General features: G+C 40.2%; 2 protein-coding genes across 4 annotated transcripts; one reads left to right on the top strand and one right to left on the bottom strand.

The window, feature by feature from the left end:
- Positions 1 to 10: 10 nt before the first annotated feature.
- On the bottom strand, positions 11 to 6268 carry phf13 (PHD finger protein 13). The gene is made up of 5 exons (XM_084927998.1): positions 5829 to 6268; positions 4865 to 4966; positions 3218 to 3397; positions 2707 to 3118; positions 11 to 2610 (listed from the first exon to the last, which is right to left on the bottom strand). Exons 1-5 carry the CDS (start codon positions 5871 to 5873, stop codon positions 2378 to 2380), a joined length of 972 nt encoding a protein of 323 aa, XP_084784124.1. The 5' UTR covers positions 5874 to 6268; the 3' UTR covers positions 11 to 2377.
- Positions 6269 to 7051: 783 nt separating this feature from the next.
- Positions 7052 to 14204, top strand: LOC146386731 (uncharacterized). 3 transcript variants are annotated; one of them, XR_014800244.1, is made up of 5 exons: positions 7052 to 7343; positions 9088 to 9566; positions 12065 to 12108; positions 12201 to 13241; positions 14117 to 14204. XR_014800244.1 is itself a non-coding variant. In XM_084927988.1 (4 exons), the coding sequence occupies exons 1-4, from the start codon at positions 7166 to 7168 to the stop codon at positions 13186 to 13188; spliced, it is 1686 nt and encodes a 561-aa protein (XP_084784114.1). In that variant the 5' UTR covers positions 7052 to 7165; the 3' UTR covers positions 13189 to 13840. The 3 variants fall into 3 exon arrangements, 2 of the variants coding, with proteins under 2 accessions (XP_084784114.1, XP_084784113.1); XM_084927988.1 differs by lacking the exon at positions 14117 to 14204 and having other exon boundaries at positions 12068 to 12108; positions 12201 to 13840; XM_084927987.1 differs by lacking the exon at positions 14117 to 14204 and having other exon boundaries at positions 12201 to 13840.
- The last annotated feature ends 8305 nt before the right edge of the window (positions 14205 to 22509 follow it).

Here is a 22509-nt window from a genome sequence, read left to right as displayed (position 1 = left end):
AAAAATCAAGTTAAAATGGTAACTCTTTATTTACAGTAGTTTACAATAGTTTCACAGAAACAGTGTGCACCACAGAACAAACAACGCTTTCTCAGTAAGAGGATAGAACAACCCAGGTTCAGATTAAACAAGCTGTATCACAATGAGCTTTCCACCCCCCCCTCCAACATTAATTTACACTAATGTCTTTAAGACGCACACTCAAAATTATGAGCTTGTGTCAGAAGGCGTCTTCAGATTCTCTTCAAGACAAGCATGTCCTGAGAAACAGCAAAAGTGATTTTAGTTCTTCAAATGTCTTAAAAACATAACTTAGGCGACTGCTGGGTACAAACCAGTTAACCCACATTTGTAAATACCAGGAGAGTGCACAGATGAGTTTAATCGTTCAAACTCTTGGAAATTCTTGTTCTTTACACAAAAAACCCCCCAAACAAACATTCTTCGTCTGTTTTAGTCGTTCCCTGGTCAACTCTTTGATTCTGCATTGTAAAACCCCATCACAGACAAGTATCCAAGAATCTGAGTCTAAAATCTGTCACTCTACAGTATGGCTTTTATGCATTTATTTATATATTTATGTGTGTGTGTGTGTGTATGTATGTATATATGTGTATGTTCAGAAACACAAGTCCCAACAGCAGATGGCACATGAATAACAAAGCTTAAAATTTTTTTAATCCAAATGGGAGCAAGTTTTCCATCAATGGTACTCCACATAGAACCGAATACTGCAATGCAAAAGTTAACGGGAGGCGATTACTCACTGAGATCTGACCTTCTGCTCTGACCTTCCAGAGACAAACCACCACTACCATGGTACTAGGGGTGCACTGATTTGAAAATTCAGAATCAATACAGAATAAAAACCTGACTTCCATTTTTTTTATGTTTATTATTATTGAGCATTACTCACTTTGGGCCAGGGTGACAAATGAATCCTTATAACAGGGGAAGAAGAAAAAAAAAAAAAAAAAAACCCTGTATGCTACATATCAGACGGCAAGTGTAGACAACAGCCCCGATTCTCACAACGTTGTGCAGAGTTAAAAGTGTAAAAACAACTCAACAGGGCCAACATGGGCCAGTACCGGTGTGTTGCTGACACATCAGTGCATCCCTACTTGGTGCTTTGCAAAAGACTTGAAACCCCCCCCCAAAAAACAAAAAACATGGAGATTGGTTCAGACAACTCATAGCAGCAGATGCATCGCCAACACCCTTATTTAAACGCTTGCGTGCATAATTTCAACCGGAAATCTTCATTGAAAACGGAAGATTTCTGGTCTGACACCATTCCAGTTAAAGATACCTTTTTTTTTTTCACCTGTCAGTACTGCAAACAGGACTGTGGTTCCCTTCTATAAATATATTTGTCTCTGAAAACTTAGTCAAGCGCATCAAGTGGTTAACTAAAATCATACTGACCAGATATAACAGGATACACTGAAAACCTGACTTTTGTCATTTGCCAAACTTTTCTTTTTTTCTAAACTGTTATATAACAATTTCTTTATTAGGAACAAATGTGGTCAGCGAAGAACACTGTTTAAACACATTGAGAAACAAAGTGTGAAAGCTTCTGTGTATGGCTGAGTAACGTGTTGATTCAGAGGAATATCAGTGTCTGGAAGACAAGATCTTGGTTCAGCTGTATGAGCTAATGGCCTCAATGATATTCTTGAAAATGTCTTAAACAAGAAAAGCAGAACAACAAACTGATGAAGCAGATGCAGACTCTAGCCTCTTATCCTACATCTTTGTTCTATTCGATTATACCTCAGCTTAATACTATAGCACCATCTGAAGCAATTGTTTTAAATGGTTAATTATGTAACATCAATAGAGGCATCATAGAGATATTAAATCCAGTTTAACCAGATCAGAAAGACACACCCGTCTCTGAAAGAAAGGTTAGGTGGATTTTTTTTTTTTTTTTTTTTTTAAAAAGTGCAAACCATTTTTCCCACAAATCCCAGCATGCACCATAGTGGGTGGCAGTTGTGAGAATTCTCTCAATATGGCAGTTCAAAATGCTTCCAGTGTTCACGAGACACCAAGCCCCAAAAGTAGCGGTTTGTTGCTATGCTAATGCCATCTACAGACAGACATCCATTCAGTGATTGCCTTACACGCAGAGTCTGTAGGAAGCAGAAACAAACCTTAGTAAATCTAAAATAGCACTCAAATTGTTCTCAAATGGGATAAGGGCTCGGGATAGGTCCACTAAAATGTTTGTAGAAAATATGGGTTCATGGTTGAACCTTGAAGGAGAGAGACTGAAGGGTGCAAGACCTGAATCTGAGGAGGAGGGGCCAGTCCAGTAGAGGGTTAAAGTAGGAGCGGTACGGGTCAAAGTTCAGGATGTGGCCTGGGGTCAGTCCAGCATGTGTTTGCGTGGGCCTACACGCGAGCGGTGGGAACGTCGAGTGTCTGGGGGTCCGTGTGTCTCTCGGCAGCTTTGGCACATGTATGTCTCTGGCACGTGACTCTTGCGGATCTTAGCGCACGACAGGTGGATCCAGGTGTTGCACTTGTTACATTCGATCATGGCGCGTCCCGCGAAAGGCTTCATGCAGAAACATGTCACCAGGTCCCACGAGTCATCATCTGAAAAGAAAGGAGACAGAATACACTGAGCTTCCACTTTATTCATTCATCAGTTTTTTAAAACATTTAAGCATTTCTGACCCCAAAATCTCTTACCAGAGTCTACCATTATATCCTCATCCTCCCCTGAGCCATCTTCGTCTCGGAACACCACCTGCTTCCCCTGGCGGAACACCGTTCTGTTTCCTGAAAAGCCCTCCACCTTTTGTATCTTTACCACCCCTTCCTCAAGGTCTCGTCCGTCCCAGTATCGACGCTCTTCCTTGGGTTCCTCTTTGCAAGGGGACGGGCTAGGCACGCACTGAGGGTGGAGGGGAATGCTGATGTCATCTTCTGGCTCTTCTTTGATTGTTCGGCCGCCAAAGGAAAGCGGGCACTGCAGCTCTGGGACTGCTAAGTGAGCCCCACGTTCTTCAACAGACTGATGCTCCCTCTCCTTCCTCCTCTTCTTCTTCTTCAGCTTGTCAGCTTTCCTGCGATCATCTGGATGCAGGGTAGTGATTGTGTGCTGCAGAGGAGAAAATTTGATATCCATTTGAAAATTATAACAAAACTTTTACCTGGTCAGATTATATAAGGTTGATGATGTGACATAAATCCATCTTACATCTTTCTTGGCGTGGCTGGACAGAATGGATCCTGGCTGTGGACGCTTCCTGCTCCTATCCTGGGGGCCCTTCAGGGGGCGTTGGGGGCAGGAAGATGCTGGTCCTGGGGTCCAGCCATCACTGTCGGCTGTGCTGCCTGTACTGTTCGGGGGGCTTGAGCTACTGCGCAGTGGAGAGTCCTAAAATAATAAATGGAAGTGCAGGGGTTAGTTCACTAACATAAGGAGATGAAGTAGGCTACTAACAGGTAAAAAATACATTTGCAATCACATGACCATAAAAATAAATCCCTGAAAGGAAAGCGAACGAGTCATCTGTTGATGGTGAAGAAAAGGAAACAAAGTCATCCAACGTTAGTTATGATAAAAGAAACTGCACATAAACCAGAGAGAGGGATGTCACATTTTATTTTGGTTTTACAGAAAATAGCACTAAAAACAATGCTCTACTTTAGTTGCAGCAGTGGAGAATAACAGAACATTTGATGCTATCAAGGGTGTGTGTCACTTTACAGGAACATCTCTACCACCTGGTGCTTCTTATCTAAGTGAGTCTGAATAAAAAAAATAAACAACAACAACAACAACAACAACAACAACAAAAAACCCATTGTGTAACAAAAGATACACTGTTATCAAAGGATGCAGCTCTACATCCTTTGATAACAGGACATGGCTTCCATGTTCTAGACAGTGGAGGAGCATGTGTTAAAAAACAAAAAACAAACAAACTGTAATTAGACTAAAATGAATGTTTTCAACAAGTTAAATGCATATAAATGTGAATGAATGACCAGCATGAACAAGGCTACTTTCCATACAACCGATTCAGTTAACCTAGTACATAGTAACATCACAGATGGCTGTATGTGTGGGAGAATTAAAAAAAAAAAAAAAAAGTTATATAAAAAAAACCCCGACAAGGGCAAAAGAGACCCATGTGTTAAACCAAGAGTCCATGTAAGTGCAAAAAGAAAAAAAAAAGAAGATAAAGTTCTTAGTTGAGTATGTGTAAAACTAAAATAAACACAAGCAGAGAAACTATAAAGCCAAAAGAATCTGTTAAAGTAATCTCCCTGTCTGGCCATCTCCTTTTTGGTCCCCAAGATTAGCAGAAGACGATAAAGTCTCATGTCCAATTTAGCGAGTGAATAAAATTCAAGAAGATAATAATAATAAAAAAACAATAATGAGTGGCAGCAGTTGCATTAAGTCATTTTATAACTGACAAATAGACCACAGGTTTAGATTACTTGAAGTTAATCCACAGTGGATATGCAAGATCATCTGTAACTGATCCAAATAGTTTTGTCAAAGAGTAGCTCCGGTTTTAGAATAAAGCTCGTGATTAAAACAGTCCCCCCACACTCAGATAGCCTCAGTGACAGGCTTTGGGTCTTGGTTATTTATCATTTTTACAAACATTTTGATTCTGTGTAGATTTCACTTCTGCTGGTCAAGACTAAATATTTTAAATATTTTCCTACTTTGTATGGTTGTTTGTTTACATGCGGAAACATAATGCAACTATGTATAACACAGGCGATGCTCCTGCTATAAAACATTTAAGAGACACCGTTATAGCCCAACTAGACAGATGCTGATGTGAAGAAGAGTGCACAGCCACCAACCGCCTGGTTTTCTTACCTCTTGGGGGTATGGGATGTAACCGGCATATGCCAGAACAAAAGTGCAAAACTTGTTAAAATCCTCCACTGTCCTCCTCCTCCTGTACGGCGGACTGAAACCCTGAAACACAATCACGTTACCGAAGCATTAGCTGCAATAAACCTGCACTGCCAGATATGGCGTTGATATGAACGACGAGTGATCGCCACACATCCTCTATTGTACACGGTGCCACACTCGTAGCAGAACTGAACAGGGGAGAAACGGCGACTAACACAGGCAAAAGTTTGATTCACTACGCCCACGCACACACATATTTATCTATAGACATGAAAGTGAACCTTACTGCCAACCCCCACCGACAAACCCAACTAAAAACGACAGCTAATGTTAGCTTGGTCGGCTAGCGGTAGACCGCAAATAACTCACTAGCTACTGCTAACCAGCTAGTGTCACTATAGTTCAATTAACGGACAAAACAACGAAGCCGCGCGGTAATACATATTACAGACTATCAAGGAATAACAAAGTGCAACAAAAGCATCATTGTCCGCCAGCTGTTACATTGCGAAAAATCCAGATGGCGTGAATATGATGGTTAGTCAGCTAGCTTTAATGTTAGCATGCTCCGTAATGATGATGGAATGTTTTATTCTCCATGAAGCATACAGTAAGGCTAACTCGCAGGTTTCGTGAAGTACCGTTTAAAGTGGCATTAATGACTCATTTTCATGCGACATGTAAAGTTTTATTTACAGAAAGCTGACAGCTTGTTCTAATACCGCGGGAATGTTTGGTGTGTATAACTTGTCAAATTTTTCCACTGGCTAATATTATATGTCAACATTAGCAGCAGCAAGCTAACGCTAACTAATCAGCAGCTGCTAGTCACAGTGACAACCTCAAATAAGTTGACATTTGCTAACGTCGCTAGCCGTGACTGCAAACTACTCACTGTCAAACAATTATATAAAACACTCACCTCCGACTGAAATGCATGGGATGTCGATGGGTTTATGTCACCCATCTTTACCGAGTAGCCGACAACCTGACGGCTTTGGCGATAACCTGGCAGACTGTCGAAGCTGGCAATCCGATGGGACCGTAAACACTGAAGTTATTTAGCTTTTTCTTGCTAGACAGCTAACGGTAACGTTACCTATGCTAAAACTCGAAGCAACAGTGTTAACTCATTTTGCCACAAGCAGCAACGATAACACTACTTGGACTCGCCTACAAACGCTAGTCCTATCCGCTCAAAGTTATAAAATGTAATCGCCGACTATCAGCAAACGTTACTATTGTATTTCCATCGAGCTGTCCGGCAATTTCTCCGTTTGATCCAGTTAACAGAGTGCTGAGGGGGGTGGGGGAACGGTACACTTCGGCTGTCACCAGCTGCCTGCCCCTTGCTGCTTCTTTTTCTTCTTCTATTTATTCAAAGTTATTTATTTAAGGGAACGACGTGGTTGATTAGCGCCATCTTTGGCCAGTAGTGTGAAGGGATAAAAGCAGGCCTGCTTTAAAGGTCTCCTACATTTTAACAAATTCTCTGCTTTGGAAAATATGCATGGAAACTCGAAGGCCCTAAACTAACCGATCAATACTGACAAGCAGTTTCATAAAAGCGAGGCTTCATTATTTAGTGAGAAACATAACAGATAAAAGCTCAGGGGTCGATTCCAAGTGCTGGACTTGTATTTCGATCTTTTCACTGGAACTGTCAGTATGTCGTCTACAGATATGTTGATGTAAGTAATGGGGTGTCATCATTAGGGTAAAAAAAAAAACCCAAATAAACTGATTACAGACAAAGCATACATTTTTTGGAGTGACAAAATCAACAATCTGGCAACACTCTTAAAAAGAAGGAATGCACTGAGCTTTATATAAGGAAAACCCTTTAGAACATTTAGCCCATTGAAGAACACCTTTGAGCAGGAAGGCGTGTCATTGTCAAGAACCGAAACATTTCAACTTTTCTTCTCAAATTACTATTTTGACTTCAATCTTAAAATTTCTTAAAATAACATTTCTACTGTAATCTCAAAATTTCAACTTTTTTTCAAAATATTATTTCGACTTTAATCTTAAAATTTCGACTGTAATCTCAAAATTGTATTTCCTCTTTAGTTTTTATAATCTGTACTCCTTGTAGATTGCGCGCTGTCAGAAGAGGGCGCTAATGTGACCCACGAAATCCACCGAAGAAGACTTTTCCTACAGGAAGTCGCCTTTGTGAAATTCCGTTTGTTTTCTTTTGTTTGAGCGTGTTCACGCGGATGAACTCAGGCGTTGTGTAGATAATAATAGTCCAAAATGTCGAGCGTTAGACTCCAGGGCTTTCGGAGCTTTTTGACTGAACGCCTCACCGCCGTGGCCATGGAGGTGTTTGGTGAAGTTGAAAGTATCGTTGTGGAGTGCTGTCAGGAAAACAAGCGCCTGCGGGACATTCTGCACATGGTCCTCAACCCCGAGATAAAGTTACACAGGATAGGTTTGTTGCTTTTGGATCCTTGCGTTTCCAGTTGACTGACCTGTATTAGCTACACTTGAAGAGGAATTGTTAAATTAAAGCATTGCAAGCTTAATGCGACACCGTGTGTAAATATTGTAGGACGTGTGTGTGATGGTTGCGTAATTGAATGCTTTAGTTAGTTAAGACTAATACTAAAGGGCCCCCTCACATTATAAAGCTGTTAAAATTAACTTTACCTCGATTGGCCTTTACCACTAAACTACTGCGGACACGTTTCATAGGTAGTAACCCATCAGTCTAACACATACAAAATGACCAGTACCAGGTAGGACCCCATTTAACCCTAACAGAACTGCTTTAATTCTTCATGGTACGGATTCAGTCAAGTGCTGGAGATATTGATCCACAAAAATACGATAGCATCACACAGTTGCTGTTGTTTGTCTGCTGCACATCCACGTTCCCCCTTCCACCGCATCTCAAAACTGCTCTGCTCGACTGAGATGTAGTGACTTTAGAGGCCGTTTGAGTGGAGTAAAGCAATTGTGATGTTCAAGAAACTAGTTTGAGATCATTTGTGTTTTAGTACTAAGACGTCTAAAACTGCGCCACGAAACCGTTACATTCCCACACGGTTACACCACAACCAGCAGCCTGAATCATTGGTACAAAGTAGGGCTGCCACAAACGATTATTTTGATAGTCGACTAGTCACCGATTATTTTTGCGATTAGTCATGTATCCACTGGACGTAAAACGTACAGCTTATTGCACCAGCATGCATCTGCTCTTACATAACTATCATTAGCTTACAGCTTTAAGTGTTTAAGGTATGTGCTAACTAAAAATAAAGACAAGATGATAGTTTATTAAATTTTAATGAAATTTGCAGATTGTTTCGGTGAAGTTTAATAAACTCCTTGCTATCTAAAATTTAACAGGACACCGGAGTATATTCTCAAGCATCTCACACTTCTGATAATCAGTTGTCTGCTTGACGTTTATTCAGCTGTGTAAAAACTATAACTTTAATCTCAGCCAAACCGATTTACTCAGGAACAAATAAAATACTAAAAAAAAGCCAAACAATAACATTTTTAAGTTATCTAAGTGACTTATATATCATGTTTAACCTGAGTAGCGAAAGATGGCGGTGGGTTTGAAAACGATTTGCCGGATGTCTGGTTTTCTCACCGGCTCTAGTGAGCCTCGAACCCCCCCCAGCTATCGAGCTGGTGGGAAACTGATGTCTCTGAAATGACTAGTTGACTAATCTTGGCAGCCCTAGTACAAAGCATGATTTGTATTTGGATGTTGGAACAGAAAAATAAATTTTTCCAGTCTTCTGTTGTCCACTGTTGGCTAGCCTCAGTTTCCTATTATTGACTGATTAGAGTTGCATCTAGTGTGGTCTTCTGCCGCTTTAGTCCATCTGCTTCAGGGTTTGATGTCTTGTGCGCTTACAGACACTCTTCTGCATACCGACACTCTTGTGTTGAAGAGCTTTTGATCAGGTGTACCTAACTGAGTGGCTGGTGATTGTGAATAACTCAATAACAGCTGTTCTGCATGGTGACTATTGATATCTCTCTCTTGAGATAAACTGTTTCCATTTCTTATGTGTTCACTGACACGTCCATGTTGACATGTTAAAAGAATCTCAGGTTAAGGGGCAAGTACCATGACTCAAACTAAAGCAAAACATATATGATTACTATGTAATGTATTCAATAATGGGTTTTTTTTCTATTTCCTATGACAGATGTTAATAACTACGCTGGAGAACAGCCCTCAAAGCCTAACACCAGGGTGGACCTTGAAATATCAGAGGGCCTCACTACGATAGCTAAAGCAGGGCAAATAGAACATGACTTAAGTTGGGATCAGCGACAAGTGCTGACTGAAGCTGACAACTTCATTACACCAGTCTGTGTTAAAGAAGAGCATATTGAGTGTGACATAAGTTTGGAACAACATCTGGGGCTGGGTGAAGCCAACAACGATTTTACATCAGACTGTTTTGAAAACGGATCAAAAGAAGAGGAAGAAGAAGACATCACTGACACAAACCAGATTCATGTGGCAGGTACCAGACTTAAGGCTTCAGCTAATAGCTCAACTGATGAAGCAACTGAAGATGGAGACTGTACCTCAGATGAGTCAGAAGCAGATTACCAGATTGAAGAAGGGACAAGTGAGAGCCACATATTTAAAAAAGGCTCAGAAACTTCAAACACAAAAGTAAGTTTTGGCTTCTTAAATCTAAAATAACTTTGCTGAGAATCCAAAATGCTATTCCTAACTTCCCAACGTCCCACACACACCTTTCAGTAAACGTGCACCAAAAGTAGACAATTGTCTAAATGTTTATTTTATTGGGATTTCTTTTTTCCTTTTATTTTCTGATGCTAAATAGCCAATAGTTCTTGAACTACAACCATTTCCCCCCTGAATCAGACACTCAATAAAATAAATAAACAAAAACAGAAATCAATGATTACAACTAATTAGATTGACAACACATCAGCAACCAGGAAGTTCCTAGAGATCTGCAGATTGCGATTTTTTGATCAAATCCAATTTTTTGTCTTCTTGTTCACACTACATATAAAATGTGACAGCAAACGCGCTCTAGTGTGAACCCTCAAAGCGATCTGCATGCGCAAAAGAAGACGTCACACACAACGTGCTCTGTTTAGACCCAGAGCAAACAATATTGTTTGACCGATGGCCCTTAATATAAAGACTTGTTTCGCACTTTACGTTTCCCAATTTTGCTTTAAGTTATAAAGTTATTTTGTTATTTACATATAGCCTAATAACTACTATACTGCTACTATACTTATTGTTGTTTTAGAGAGGAGCGGTGCTTCAAGAGGATAGTTGCAAATTTCTGTCAGAATCTGCAGATTATACAGTACAAATAAAATGTTCACATTTCTCCAACGCTGTCTTCCCAACAGTTTCACTAACATCTACACTGGATGGCCAGGAAGCATTCACAATGTTTTCTTGGGCGCTTCTCCGGCGCTGATAATTGGCGTATCGGATTTGTGCTGTTCACACTGTCATACCATGATCGGATATGGGTCGCATAGGGTCAGAAAAGTCGGATTTGATGTGCTTTCGCCTGTAGTGTGAACGTAGCCTTAGTCTTTCTCTTCCTAACTTGTGAATTTTCAGCCACTTTTCTGTGCAGATTACTTTACGTTCTGATGTTTTTAGGCTGTTTTGCTTACACAGCATTACTAAGGCAGATGAATTTAAGTGCCATCAAAATGCTTAAGCTTGTGTTTCTTTGAGTAGCTGATGGTTGAGGGCTGCTGTCCAATGAGATTTTGTTACTATGTAGTGAAAGCCTCTCTGTGCTTTTGCTGTTACTGCTGCACAACCCCAAAGAAGAATATTGCCACTCCAATGTTTAGCGACTGCCAAGGCATTCTTTCATCAAATGCTGCTCCTTTTATCTCGTAAACCTTTGACTCAACTTTATCTGTCCATGCCACTTGTTTACAGTATGACATGTTGCTTTGCATACCTCAGACATTGAGTTTTGCGAGAATGTGCCATGCAAGTTTTACCTTTAGACTCTGTTTGCGCATCAGCGCTTTACAGTGAAATGTTGCATCACTAGCTCCCTGTCAGCTAAACCTTTCAGCGGGTCTTTTGCTTTATGGAGGCTTTACTTTGCTCGTCTGCTCAGCATTTACATCGTCTGAAAGTTTTATTGGCCATCCACATTTTGTGCTGACTTCCAGTTTCCCTTAGCTGTCATTTCTTAGGGTAAGAGACATCTCAAATTCATGGAAATAAAAAGTGTCAGTGAATTAGCTTTTGAAGAACTGGATTTTTTTAAAAAAATGTTTGCATTCTTAGTAGTCTTAATGGGTTTGACTTGAAAGTAGAGCGCTACTTATTAAATAATTGTTTCAAGTCCACATGCAGCTTAACACCACCATCCGGAATTTATTGATGCATGCTTATTCAAGATGTGATGTGAAATTAAGCCTGAGTAATGCTCTGAAGTCCTTACAAACATCCTTACAGCTAGTTTGAATCAGTAGTGATACAATCACTGTTGTTCCCAAAACATTTGATGATTCAGCGATCAAGTTTGTTCGATTAAATCCCATTCCTGTTCTACGGGAACTGTGAGAACCTTTCGTTTCCCATTTTAATAATTACTGCTGAATTAACTGCCATAAGTGATCTAGGATATTGACCGATGAATTGGCCTTAAGTTTCAAAAATGAACAGCCTCTATTGATGAAATGCGGGCGAGTGCATTCTGAGTTTCTGGTGCTTCAGAATTTTTATAAATAAAAATTGTACAAGACTGATGGTTAGTAAAAATGTGTATGTAAGGAGTCTTTTGTACTGCAAAACAGCATTTGGAATTACTTTTTTGTCCAGATAAATGGTTAATCTATTCAATAACTTGATGATTCAATGACTTGATAACTTGATGCTGAATTTGCTTACAGCTATAAGTGGCACTCATTTTGAAGGTAAAGGAGCTGTCACACAAGTTTAGAGAAAAATGTGTCATCACACCAAAGTGCAGGGTTAGTTGGCCAATCCTTTTTCTCAATATACATGATTCCATAATGGTGTCATCTGCAAATATGTGCAGAAATTACTCTTTATGCTTTTAGATGCTTTTATTTGTCTTTTGTTTGTATTGTTTTAACAATTAAAATTCTTTTCTCTTTCTTTCCTTGGGTGAAACTCTTTGGAAGAAGCTAGTGTGCCCCCTGCAGAAAACCATGCTAGAATTTCCAAGGTAAGAATGGCAAGAACCTCAATAATCACCCTCCCAACTTGCTAAAAATAATAATAATAATAATAATGATAATAATTATGTGTGTCATACAGGTTGACGCCCATGAAATTCACCACTGTTGTCCCATCTGAATGCCAGTCGTTTATTGAAAGGCTCAAAGAAGCCTACAGGGACTTTCCTGATGACCAGAAGCCTTTGATAACCAAAATGGGCCTCACAACAGATGTGGAATGGGTGGACTGTGCTTCTGGTAAAGTTCCCAAAGGTTCCCTCCTATCCTACCAGTGCCCTGTGCCATCAAGTCAGGGTTATACGATAAACAGTGATGCTCCCTCTCGGCTGCCGCTTCCTCTATCTCACCATGAACTGGAATCAGTGTCTGCCATTCCTACACTTAGCGCCAAGGAGCAGGAACATGTAAATGCCATGCAGGTCACCTGGGAAGAAGCACACACTCTGGAGCAATCCACTCGTGGCTGTAGGGAGAACATAAAGAAACTGCAGAAACTGCGCTTGACCAGTCGTTTCAGAGAGATCTGCAAACTCAAATCGGGACAAAGCAATATCGAGCATCTGATATTTAAGATTCAGAAAGGATTTTCTCTGAGCAAAGCAGCACAGATAGAGGAGGAAATAAAAAATGAAGCTTTCCAGCAATATTGTCGGCAAATGTGCGTCAACTGGTACCCCTGTGGTTTTGTCGTTCATCCGAATGCTCCGTGGCTGGGGGCGAACCCTGATGGGTTGGTGTACGATTCCAATGAGACCAACAGTTTTGGACTGGTGCATGCTAAATGCGTCAAGTTTCGGAGCTTCATTGATTGCGCTTTCCTGATCTGTCGCAATGGAGTCTTACAGTTGAATAAGAATCACCCGTACTATTGGCACATCCAGGGAGAGATGATGGTTACGGGCACATCATGGTGTGATCTGTTGGTGTTGTCCAGAGAAGACATGCTGGTTCAGCGTATATACCGTGACAACGTCATTATCAAGATCATGAAGAAGAAATTGGACGAGTTCTTTTTCTATTACTTCTTGCCAGCAAATGTAAAGTTGTCATCGACATCATCAAATTAGTGCTGTATGCTGTTTTTCCCCTATGGGCCAGATTAACGGCCAACATAAAATGGGTTAGTGCAGTTTTTTTCTCCACTGTATTACTGCATTACTGAAGCATGCAACACTTTCTTTAATTTTTTCACAATAAAAGCATCCTGCTGGTTTAACTCTTGAGCCGAAGAGTTCTGAACCTTCCCAGGTTCAGTATACATGATCAATAGCTTAACTCCACTCAGGTTTTTGTCTAAAATCATTAATACAGAGTAACTAAATAGGAGGCAATGGCTTCATGTGGAAAATGTTAGCATGATGTTCTCTGAACATTTGTTTTAAAGTCATCTTTTCTGCTGGAATTATTGTAAATGTAACTTTCTCATTACTTTTTATTGGAGGTTTATGTATTTGTTGAACTTCTTAATTTGTGTCATTTTAGTTTAGTTTCTTTAAAAAAATAAAATCTGCCAGACCTTACATGCAATTATTATTTGTCACTTTTCCCTCCTTATTACTGCATGATTCCAGGCTGTAGTCCTGCGTACACTGTGATGATTATTTTATTGAACTAATCAGTTTACCAATAATTTGCACAGTTCTTTGATTACTTTTTTGTACAGCGTTAAACAAAGAGTTGGACTGTTTTTGAAATAAAAAGTTTAAAGAGAAAAACATATTTCTGTGTTGGTTTAAAGTTCTTTTAACTAATGTGTCAACTGCTGTTTTTGACTGTGTCAGTCCAACTGACATTACCCCTTACAAAGCTCATTCTTTGACATTTTGACCCATTTCAAGTCATCGATCTTCATCTTTGAGCTACAATAAAACTGTATCAGGTCTTCTAAAATCCTTTACCGTCTTCCCCTTTTTGTATAAAGGTCATTTTTTATTTTTATTCATACAGTTCTTCAGTTCTACACTTCTTCTGACTCTAACTCCTGTTATCTTTCAGATTTCCAGAACTCTTCCAGAACTCAGGAAATCACATGATAGGGTGGGGCTAGGTTTCACAATGAGCTCACCCGAAACCCTGGCTGATTGTGACCCACACCCGTTTTCACACCTTGGCTCATGTGATTAGGTAGAGGATCATCAGGGGGTCCTTCGTCCCTCTTTGGGGGGGAAACTCCCACTGGATTTAAACCTGGGACTATCCACCTTTTGACCCTTAGAACTGAAGAAGCTTCTCTGATGAGAGGTGAAACGTCTTCAAGCAACTTAAAGAAGTCCAGACGCTTTTCTTTCCAAGCTCCTTAGACTACAATGACCTGGATGACTGAGAGCCTTCACAGACAACTCTTCATTATGTTTACATGTACCTTTAACTTCAACCCCAGGGGTCTGTTTCAGAAAGCGGGTTTAGAAAACTCAGAGTTAAAAATGATACTCAGGGTTGAGTAACCCCGAACTGTCCAACTCGGAATATTCGGTTTCAGAAAGGCTGATAACAATTAGTTCAATCAACGCGGAGTTGCTTTAACCCCAAGTTAAGCGCGCGCACAAGGATACATAAAGCCCTGATTAGTGGAGCACAGATTAAGCGAGTCACCATGGAGACGGAGGGAAAGAAGGCGCGGTCAATGTATTTTACAGCGCTTGAGGCTGAAATTCTGATGGCAGCATATGCCGATAACATGCAAATTTTGCGGAAAAAAAGTAACACAGCCTCAGCTGCAAAAGAAAGGGAGCATGCATGGCAAAACATAGCCGACAGAGTCAATGCGTGAGTGTTAATTTAAACATTGATCTAGGGATTTCCACCCATTTAACACGTTATTTTATTATATTTTATTTTATTTTTTATTTTATACATTTTATTTTGTGATGTGATGTGAGCGCAGGTGCAACCCAACAGGCCCCAAACATTCCTGGCAGCAAGTAAAAATGAAATATAAAATGAAATATAAAAATATAGTCCAAACAGGTAAGGTGTAATTGTATTATGAGCCATAGTGCTTGGTCTATGTAAATCAATTGCAGTTAGAGGCTACATTAATTTTCTTCCTGTAAGCACTTATTGAAATTATCTGAGCACATTACAAGTACATATTTGCTTACTCTGTATGCTCAAATGTGACCCGTTATAGCCAACAGAAAAAAAGCGGAGGCCCGAAAAACAGGTGGGGGTCCTCCACCACCACCACCACTCACAGAGGCTGAGCAGTTGGCCCTCAGCCAAAACAGTGGGCGCCGTGTGGCTGAAGGCATCTCTGCGGGGACATCCTCTGAGTCAATAACCCCGCAAGACACAAGTGCCTACATAAGAGGTAAATTCAAAATAATACATGATGTGCATACATCCTTTCTTCACAGTCACCTTTGCAGTGCTACTCATTCATTTGATAAACTCTTTACCATAATGAATTATTTTGTAGTGAAGTTATTTTCCTACTGATTTTGCCTTCCCTCAGTCTTGGTTGTCTTTGAGAGCATAATGACAATGAAGTGTAAGGTGATTGGTATATGTTTGTTAATTGCCATTTGGTCCCTTGTAAGTTATAAGTGACCTGTATAAACCTCATGTTAATTTCTTTACTACAGGAAAATAATGAAGAAACATTGACAGCTGTTACAGAGGAGGAAGCAACAGAGACACTTTATGAGGTTTACATCTTACAATGGAAAATATAACAATTGAATAAAATGTGGTACTATAATAAAACCATGGACTTTCTATGTCTCTAACAGAGTGATGATGGAAATGAAGAGGAAGAGGGTCCAGCCACTTCTCCAACAAACCTTTCCTCAGTAAGATGTTCAGCACTGATTTACAACCAACCTAAGTAGGCATGTACTATGAATGTCAATGCTATTTACTGTGTTTCAATAGCTCCCTGTAAAGCAGCTGTACAAGACCTATTTGATCAAGAAAATAAAAAAATGCGACTTGGAAATGGAACACTTCAAGCAGCAGATCCAAAAGACCAAGATTGAGATTTTACTGCTGGAACATCAGTTAAGGGTGGGTGAAGTGGTCAGAGATGGACGAATTATTTCAGTGTTTGAACAACATAATAATATACTTATTAATACTTTGTGTACAGGAAATACAGGCAACCAATAAAGCCAGTTGAACAAAAAATCTGTTTATTCTTCTTTCAACATGTTGAGGTGATGGGTCAAAGGAAAAGATTGTGACATATGGTGTCTCTGACTGCTCTTCCATCTTGTATGTCCGTGGGAGGGTCAGGATGTTCATGGTTTGGATCACTGCTGATGTTTGGTTCAGAAGGACAGTGTTCTCTTCTAATTGTGGCAATGTTGTGAAGAATCACACATGCCACAATAATGTCACATGCCCTTTCTGGGGTGACCCTGAGTCTTTGAAGGCACTGGAACCGGGCCTTAAGCATTCCGATAGTCATTTCAACTCTGGCTCTTGTCCTGCAATGAGCCAGATTATATCGCTGCTGTGGGCCCGGTTCAGGGTCAGGGTAAGGGGTAAGCAAATAGGGTAAACATGGATACCCCCTATCACCAAGCAAGTAGCCAGTGAACTCTCCTAAGACAGAAGGATACACTTCAGTTCAAATGTCCCTGTAGCAATTGGTCTTTATATATTTTAAAGTATTTTCAACTCACCATGTCCGAATTTTGTGCTCAGTGTACATTCACGAAAAATTCGTGAGTCATGAACAGAGCCTGGCCACTTGGCTTCCACATTTGTGATAATGTTGGCAGCATCACATATGATCTTCACAGTGCAGAGAACACAAATTAGCATCCATTACTATAATGAAATAATTTGTTAGTTTGAAATGCTACAGGGAACTATGTACCTGTACATTAATGCTGTGGAAAGACTTCCTGTTCACATAGTCTCCTTCATTTACTGAAGGAGCAATGATTGGAATGTGAGTGCCATCTATACAGCCAATCATGCCTGGGAACCCTGAAAATAAATGTAAAATTTAAGTAGTAGTTCAAGTATCACCACATCATGAATTAAGTTTTGTTCATCCTGATACCTGCAATTTTGTGGAATCCCTCTTTGATAAATCTTGTGGGTCTATGACCGGGGAACACCACAAACGAGTACAGGAGACGTTTCAGTGCAACTGTAACATTCCTGACTGCCCGACAGACGGTAGCCTTGGAAACGTGCTCAGCGTCACCAATATTATACAGAAAGCTCCCGTTTGCAAAAAAACGAAGTGCAATACAAATAATATGTACAGAACTGAGAGAATGTCCGCGATGTGTCACATGAGCAATATTAGGCCTGAGGATGTTATTCAAATAAATTATAGATTGTGCTGAAAAACGGTAACGTTCACACAGAAAATCATCAGGAAATGATAAAATGTCCAAACGTGCTCTAATCACTCTCTCCCGGCGGAGAGCTCTGCGGAGAATTTGGGCTTCAACATCTACTGGCTCTTCAAGGAAGGGGCACGCCATGTCTGACACTTCCTACAGTCAGGTTTCCAACAAAGAGGCGGAGAAAGTCAGGGTTAGTTGAAGTAAACCTGCTAGGGGGCAGGTTAGCTTCATGGAGTGTGTCGTCATAGTAACTCACTCAGAGTTAATCTAAACTCGCTTTGTGAAACCAAAAACCCAGAGTTTTCGTTAACTCAGGGTATACTTACTCAGAGTTTGCACTAAACCGGCTTTCTGAAACAGGGCCCAGGTCATATTTGGTATGCTTTTATAGAATTGCACATTTTAATCAATACAATTGATATGAAGAAGCAGCAAGGTCTAGGTTGGCACACAGCTGTGTTTGTAACAGAAAGTTTAACTTTTTCGATACCTGTTATTACCAAGCTGATCGTGCAAATGAGTAACTATTTCTGGTGTAAACCTCTTAACATCCACCAGGTGGCTGTTGAACCACTTAGAGTGGCATGGGCACTCGAAGCACTTTATACAGGGTGTTGTGGAAATTTTAATTACCAATGCAGACACGATGAGTCGTAACAACACCTTTATTTCAGCTATCTTATGCATAAGGAGGGACGTCAGTCAGGGGGCACTGAAAGTCGTCTCTGACAATGAACAGTTCAGGTCCCTTTTATACACAGTCGCAGAACAAAAGGCTTTTACAGTTGCAGTTCACACCTTGGCTCTAAACAGAAAGACTCTCTATCACCTGTGTGAATCTCCCCCACTCTGGGGTCAAGTCTTCCTGTGTGAGCTTCTGTCTCCTGGCTTCCGTCTCCAGGGAGACATTCACCAGTTTCTCACCGTCTGTTTTCCGGCGTGAATGAGGTGTGAACCAGACGTACTAAACTAAGTAACATGAAAGCATTTCATCAAGACAATACATTAAAGGACAATACATTAAAGAGAAATCCCACAACAAGGGTGGGCCATTTATATGGATACACCGTAATAACATGGGAATGGTTGGTGATATTAAAGTTCTGTTTGTGGCACATTAATATATGTGAGGGGGCAAACTCCTCAAGATGGGTGGTGACCATGGTGGCCATTTAGAAGTTGGCCATCTTGGATACAACTTTTGTTTTTTCAGTATGAAGAGGGCCATGTGACACATCAAACTTATTGGTAATGTCACAAGAAAAACAATGGTGTGCTTGGTTTCAACGTAACTTTATTCTTTCATGAGTTATTTACAAGTTTCTCTTTGTTCACAGCCATTGACATGTCGAAGAGGTTAACACGTGAGGAGCGGATCGAAATTGTGTTGATATCTGGTGAACGCAGTAACCGGGTCATTGCAGCAGATTTCAATGCAAGACACCCTACGAGACCACCCATCTCCCATGCTACAGTTAGCAAACTGCTTGCTAAGTTTCATGAAACTGGTTCAGTGTTGGATTTGCCAAAATGTGCACGCAAGAAAACTGTCACTAATGAAGAAACATCAGTGGCTGTCCTATTCAGCAAGAGCCCACAGCGTAGCACTCGCCGCATGTCACTGGAGAGTGGCATTAGTTGAACATCCCTTCGGCAGATATTAGCTACTCACAAATGGCACACTTACAAACTCCAGCTACTGCAGCATCTCAACGAGGATGACCCAGATTGGTGCACAAAATTTGCAGAATGGGCAAAACAAAAATTGGAATAGGACCCTCAGTTCACGCAGAAGATTTTGTTCAGTGGTGAGGCAAACTTTTATGTGAATGGTGAAGTTAATAAACAAAACCACCGCTATTGGTCTGACACTAACCCACATTTGATGGATCCCTCCAAGACTGCTGGACCAACAAAAGTGATGGTTTGGTGTGGTATATGGGGTACAACGATAGTGGGTCCATTCTTCATCAATAGAAACCTCAAGGCCACTGGATATTTGAAATTGCTACATGATGATGTGTTTCCCTCTTTATGCACTGAAGCTGGCACGTTCCCTGAGTTTTTCCAGCAAGATGGTGCACCACCACATTATGGGTGCCAGGTCCGAGCATTCCTAGATGAACAGTTTCCTGGAAAGTGGATTTGTCATCGTGGGCCAGTTGAATGGCCCCCAAGGTCTCCCGATCTGACCCCCTTAGACTTTTATCTTTTGGGTCATCTGAAGGTAATTGTCTATGGTGTGAAGATACGAGATGTGCAGCACCTGAAACTACGGATACTGAATGCCTGTGCTGGCATTTCTCCTGCGGTGTAGCTATCAGTGTGTGAAGAGTGGGAGAAGAGGGTTGCATTGACAATCCAACACAATGGGCAGCACAATGAACACATTTTATAAGTGGTCAGAAACTTGTAAATAACTCATGAAAGAATAAAGTTACGTTGAAACCAAGCACACCATTGTTTTTCTTGTGACATTACTAATAAGTTTGATGTGTCACATGCAGTGATGGGAATAACGGCGTTATAAGTAACGGCGTTACTTTTTTCAGTAACGAGTAATCTAGCTAATTACTATTCCTATTGTTACAACGCTACAGCTTTAAGCAGCTGCGCGCGCTCCCGCGGACAGCAATCACGATCACTGTCTAGCACAACACCTGGAGCTAAGGGGGGGCAAAACAATAACATGAGTGCTGCTGTTTGACTGAGGAAGAATAAAGTAGTCATGGTAAGCCAATCACACGACCACTTAAAGACAAAGCAACAAGGTGATATATACCAGTTTTTAAATTGTGTTATAGGCCACGTAAAACAAGAGTCATGATAAACAATATATACGCGCCGTTTTTTCCTCAATAGTTTCGTCACTTTTACTGTCCAAGGACAGCGCTAGCAAGCACTCTCCGCTTATGAGCAAAAAACAAACAAACAAACAAACAAAAAGGGGAAGTTTTAGGAGTGAGAGAGAGAGAGAGAAATAAAGACAGCAGAAAAAGGGAGAGAGCGAGTTTTGAGATGTGAGAGATTTGTGATGTTTAGCGTGTTTGGGGTGTGTAGTTAATGTGTTGTCTTGTGTAGTTAGTGTGTAGTGTTGTGGATAGTTTTGTGTTGTGTGTCAGAACAATGAGGGGACTGCTGTCTCCAGGTAGAAAAAGGAGTGAAACACCTGCTGCTGTCAGACCTGCAGGTATCAGGCTGTGATGTTCTCCTTTATAGTGGACAGAAATTATTTTTTTGGAGTGGCACAAATAATTTGTGTGGCATCATATTGAATGCAGAACAGCTGATTGTTCTGTAAATAGTTTGAAATGGTTATTTAAAAAATCAAGGTAAACGGTAAATGGATGCAAATAAATTTGTTGTTTGCAAAACTTGTGCATATGATTTTAAAATTGACCATTTATATTTGCATTTAAAGTTATGAAATATGATTCATTAAACATGTTTGTGGTTGTTACAGTAAAATATATAACTTTTTCTACTCTGATTTTCTGTTTTTTGTCTGATTTTAGATCAATTGTGTTAATACAGTATGTTACAATGAAAACATAACTGTAAATTCAGGCACGTGAGGTTGTGCTGAAAAGGATGATACCAAATAAGGCAAAGTAAATAGTTTTTAAAGGTAAAATGTGGAGGGAAAATCAAAAGTAGTTAAAAATGGCCAATTATACCCTGGACCCCAGAGGGTTAAACGTTTTTTTTTTTTTTAAAGTAACGCAATAGTTACTTTTCAAATAATGAATTACTTTTAGAATATTGTAACTCAGTTACTAACTCAGTTACTTTTTTGAAGAAGTAACTAGTAACTATAATTAATTACTTTTTCAAAGTAACTTGCCCAACACTGGTCACATGGCCCTCTTCCTATTGAAAAAAACAAAAGTTGTATCCAAGATGGCCGACTTCTAAATGGCCACCATGGTCACCGCCCATCTTGAGGAGTTTGCCCCTCACATATACTAATGTGCCACAAACAGGGCTTTAATATCACCAACCATTCCCATGTTATTACGGTGTATCCATATAAATGGCCCACCCTGTACAACATGCCTCATTCACTCATTCACGCTAGCACTTTTTTCTATGCTCAAGCACTTTCTAACACTGATATTCCAGTGGATGTATCAGAGAGCAACTTGGGCTTAGTACCTTGCCCAAGGATATTTTGCATGCAGACTGGAGCAGCCGGGGATCAAACCACCAACCTGACCTGCTCTAGCTCCTGGCCTACAGCCTCTGAAAGCAGGAAATATAGCAGTCCAAACATGAAGATGTGAAAGCATGGATGACATTTTTTTGTGGTCTTTTTAAAATAAAATATATATATATAAAAAAAAGAAATCCTTTTTTGGGCCTGATGAAAGGACCTCGGGCGTAGGATCACTGAGCTGATCGTCTGCATAGCAGTGGAAATTAGGACTCTACAATAAATATATTGTAAATAAATATATTTATATATATGTAAATATACCATTGCCCTTTTGAATGTTGTTGCGCTCTTTTGCCAAAACATTAATTGTGCAGGTTTAGAACACTGCTGCAATCAATGGAGTGCTTTGTATGTAAGATAGCATTGTGTCAGAGGTGCCTGTGGTACTCTTTGAATTGATGGCAGCATAAAATTGGAGAATATTCTGAGGGGAGAATTAGTGTCCCAAAGATGAAAACATCCTTTAGAATAACAGCTCCTCACTTTGGGAACATTATTCTACCTTGGTGACAGTCAGTATGAGTTGTTTGGAGAAAACCAAACAGCCTATCAGTACATAACTCACAGCATTATGACCATTATCTGTCTTATGGTTTTATCCCTTTGATGCAGCTTTGCAAACTTAAGCTGTTCTGCCATGTGAGAGACGAGAGGCTTTTTCCTTGTATAGCTTCTAAACAAGCCATACTTGTTCAATGTTTTTGTGATTGTACTGTCATGAACTTAAACATTTAACATGCTAACTTCTGTAGCATCTTAGATGTAGCTCATGGTGCTTTTGCAACCATTGCATGGTTTTATTTTGATGAGCAACACCTATTTAGCCACTTAATTCCCATGAAAGCAATGAGAGCCTACTGAGTGTT

The sequence above is a fragment of the Perissodus microlepis genome, chromosome 5, assembly GCF_051167445.1.
Source record: "Perissodus microlepis isolate ML-2025 ecotype Zambia chromosome 5, ASM5116744v1, whole genome shotgun sequence".
NCBI lineage: Eukaryota > Metazoa > Chordata > Actinopteri > Cichliformes > Cichlidae > Perissodus > Perissodus microlepis.
The sequence above is the reverse complement of the archived record's forward strand: the minus strand, read 5'-3'. Positions and strand labels throughout refer to the sequence as shown.

Coding starts and splice junctions, on each gene's coding strand:
- phf13 (XM_084927998.1), bottom strand. CDS start 5,873: ATGGGTGACATAAACCCATCGACATCCCATGCATTTCAGTCGGAG. Junction 4,967..5,828: donor CCCATGCATTTCAGTCGGAG/GTGAGTGTTTTA, acceptor ATTGTGTTTCAG/GGTTTCAGTCCGCCGTACAG. Junction 3,398..4,864: donor ACATCCCATACCCCCAAGAG/GTAAGAAAACCA, acceptor TTATTATTTTAG/GACTCTCCACTGCGCAGTAG.
- LOC146386731 (XM_084927987.1), top strand. CDS start 7,166: ATGTCGAGCGTTAGACTCCAGGGCTTTCGGAGCTTTTTGACTGAACGC. Junction 7,344..9,087: donor GATAAAGTTACACAGGATAG/GTTTGTTGCTTT, acceptor TTCCTATGACAG/ATGTTAATAACTACGCTGGA. Junction 12,109..12,200: donor ACCATGCTAGAATTTCCAAG/GTAAGAATGGCA, acceptor TGTGTCATACAG/GTTGACGCCCATGAAATTCA.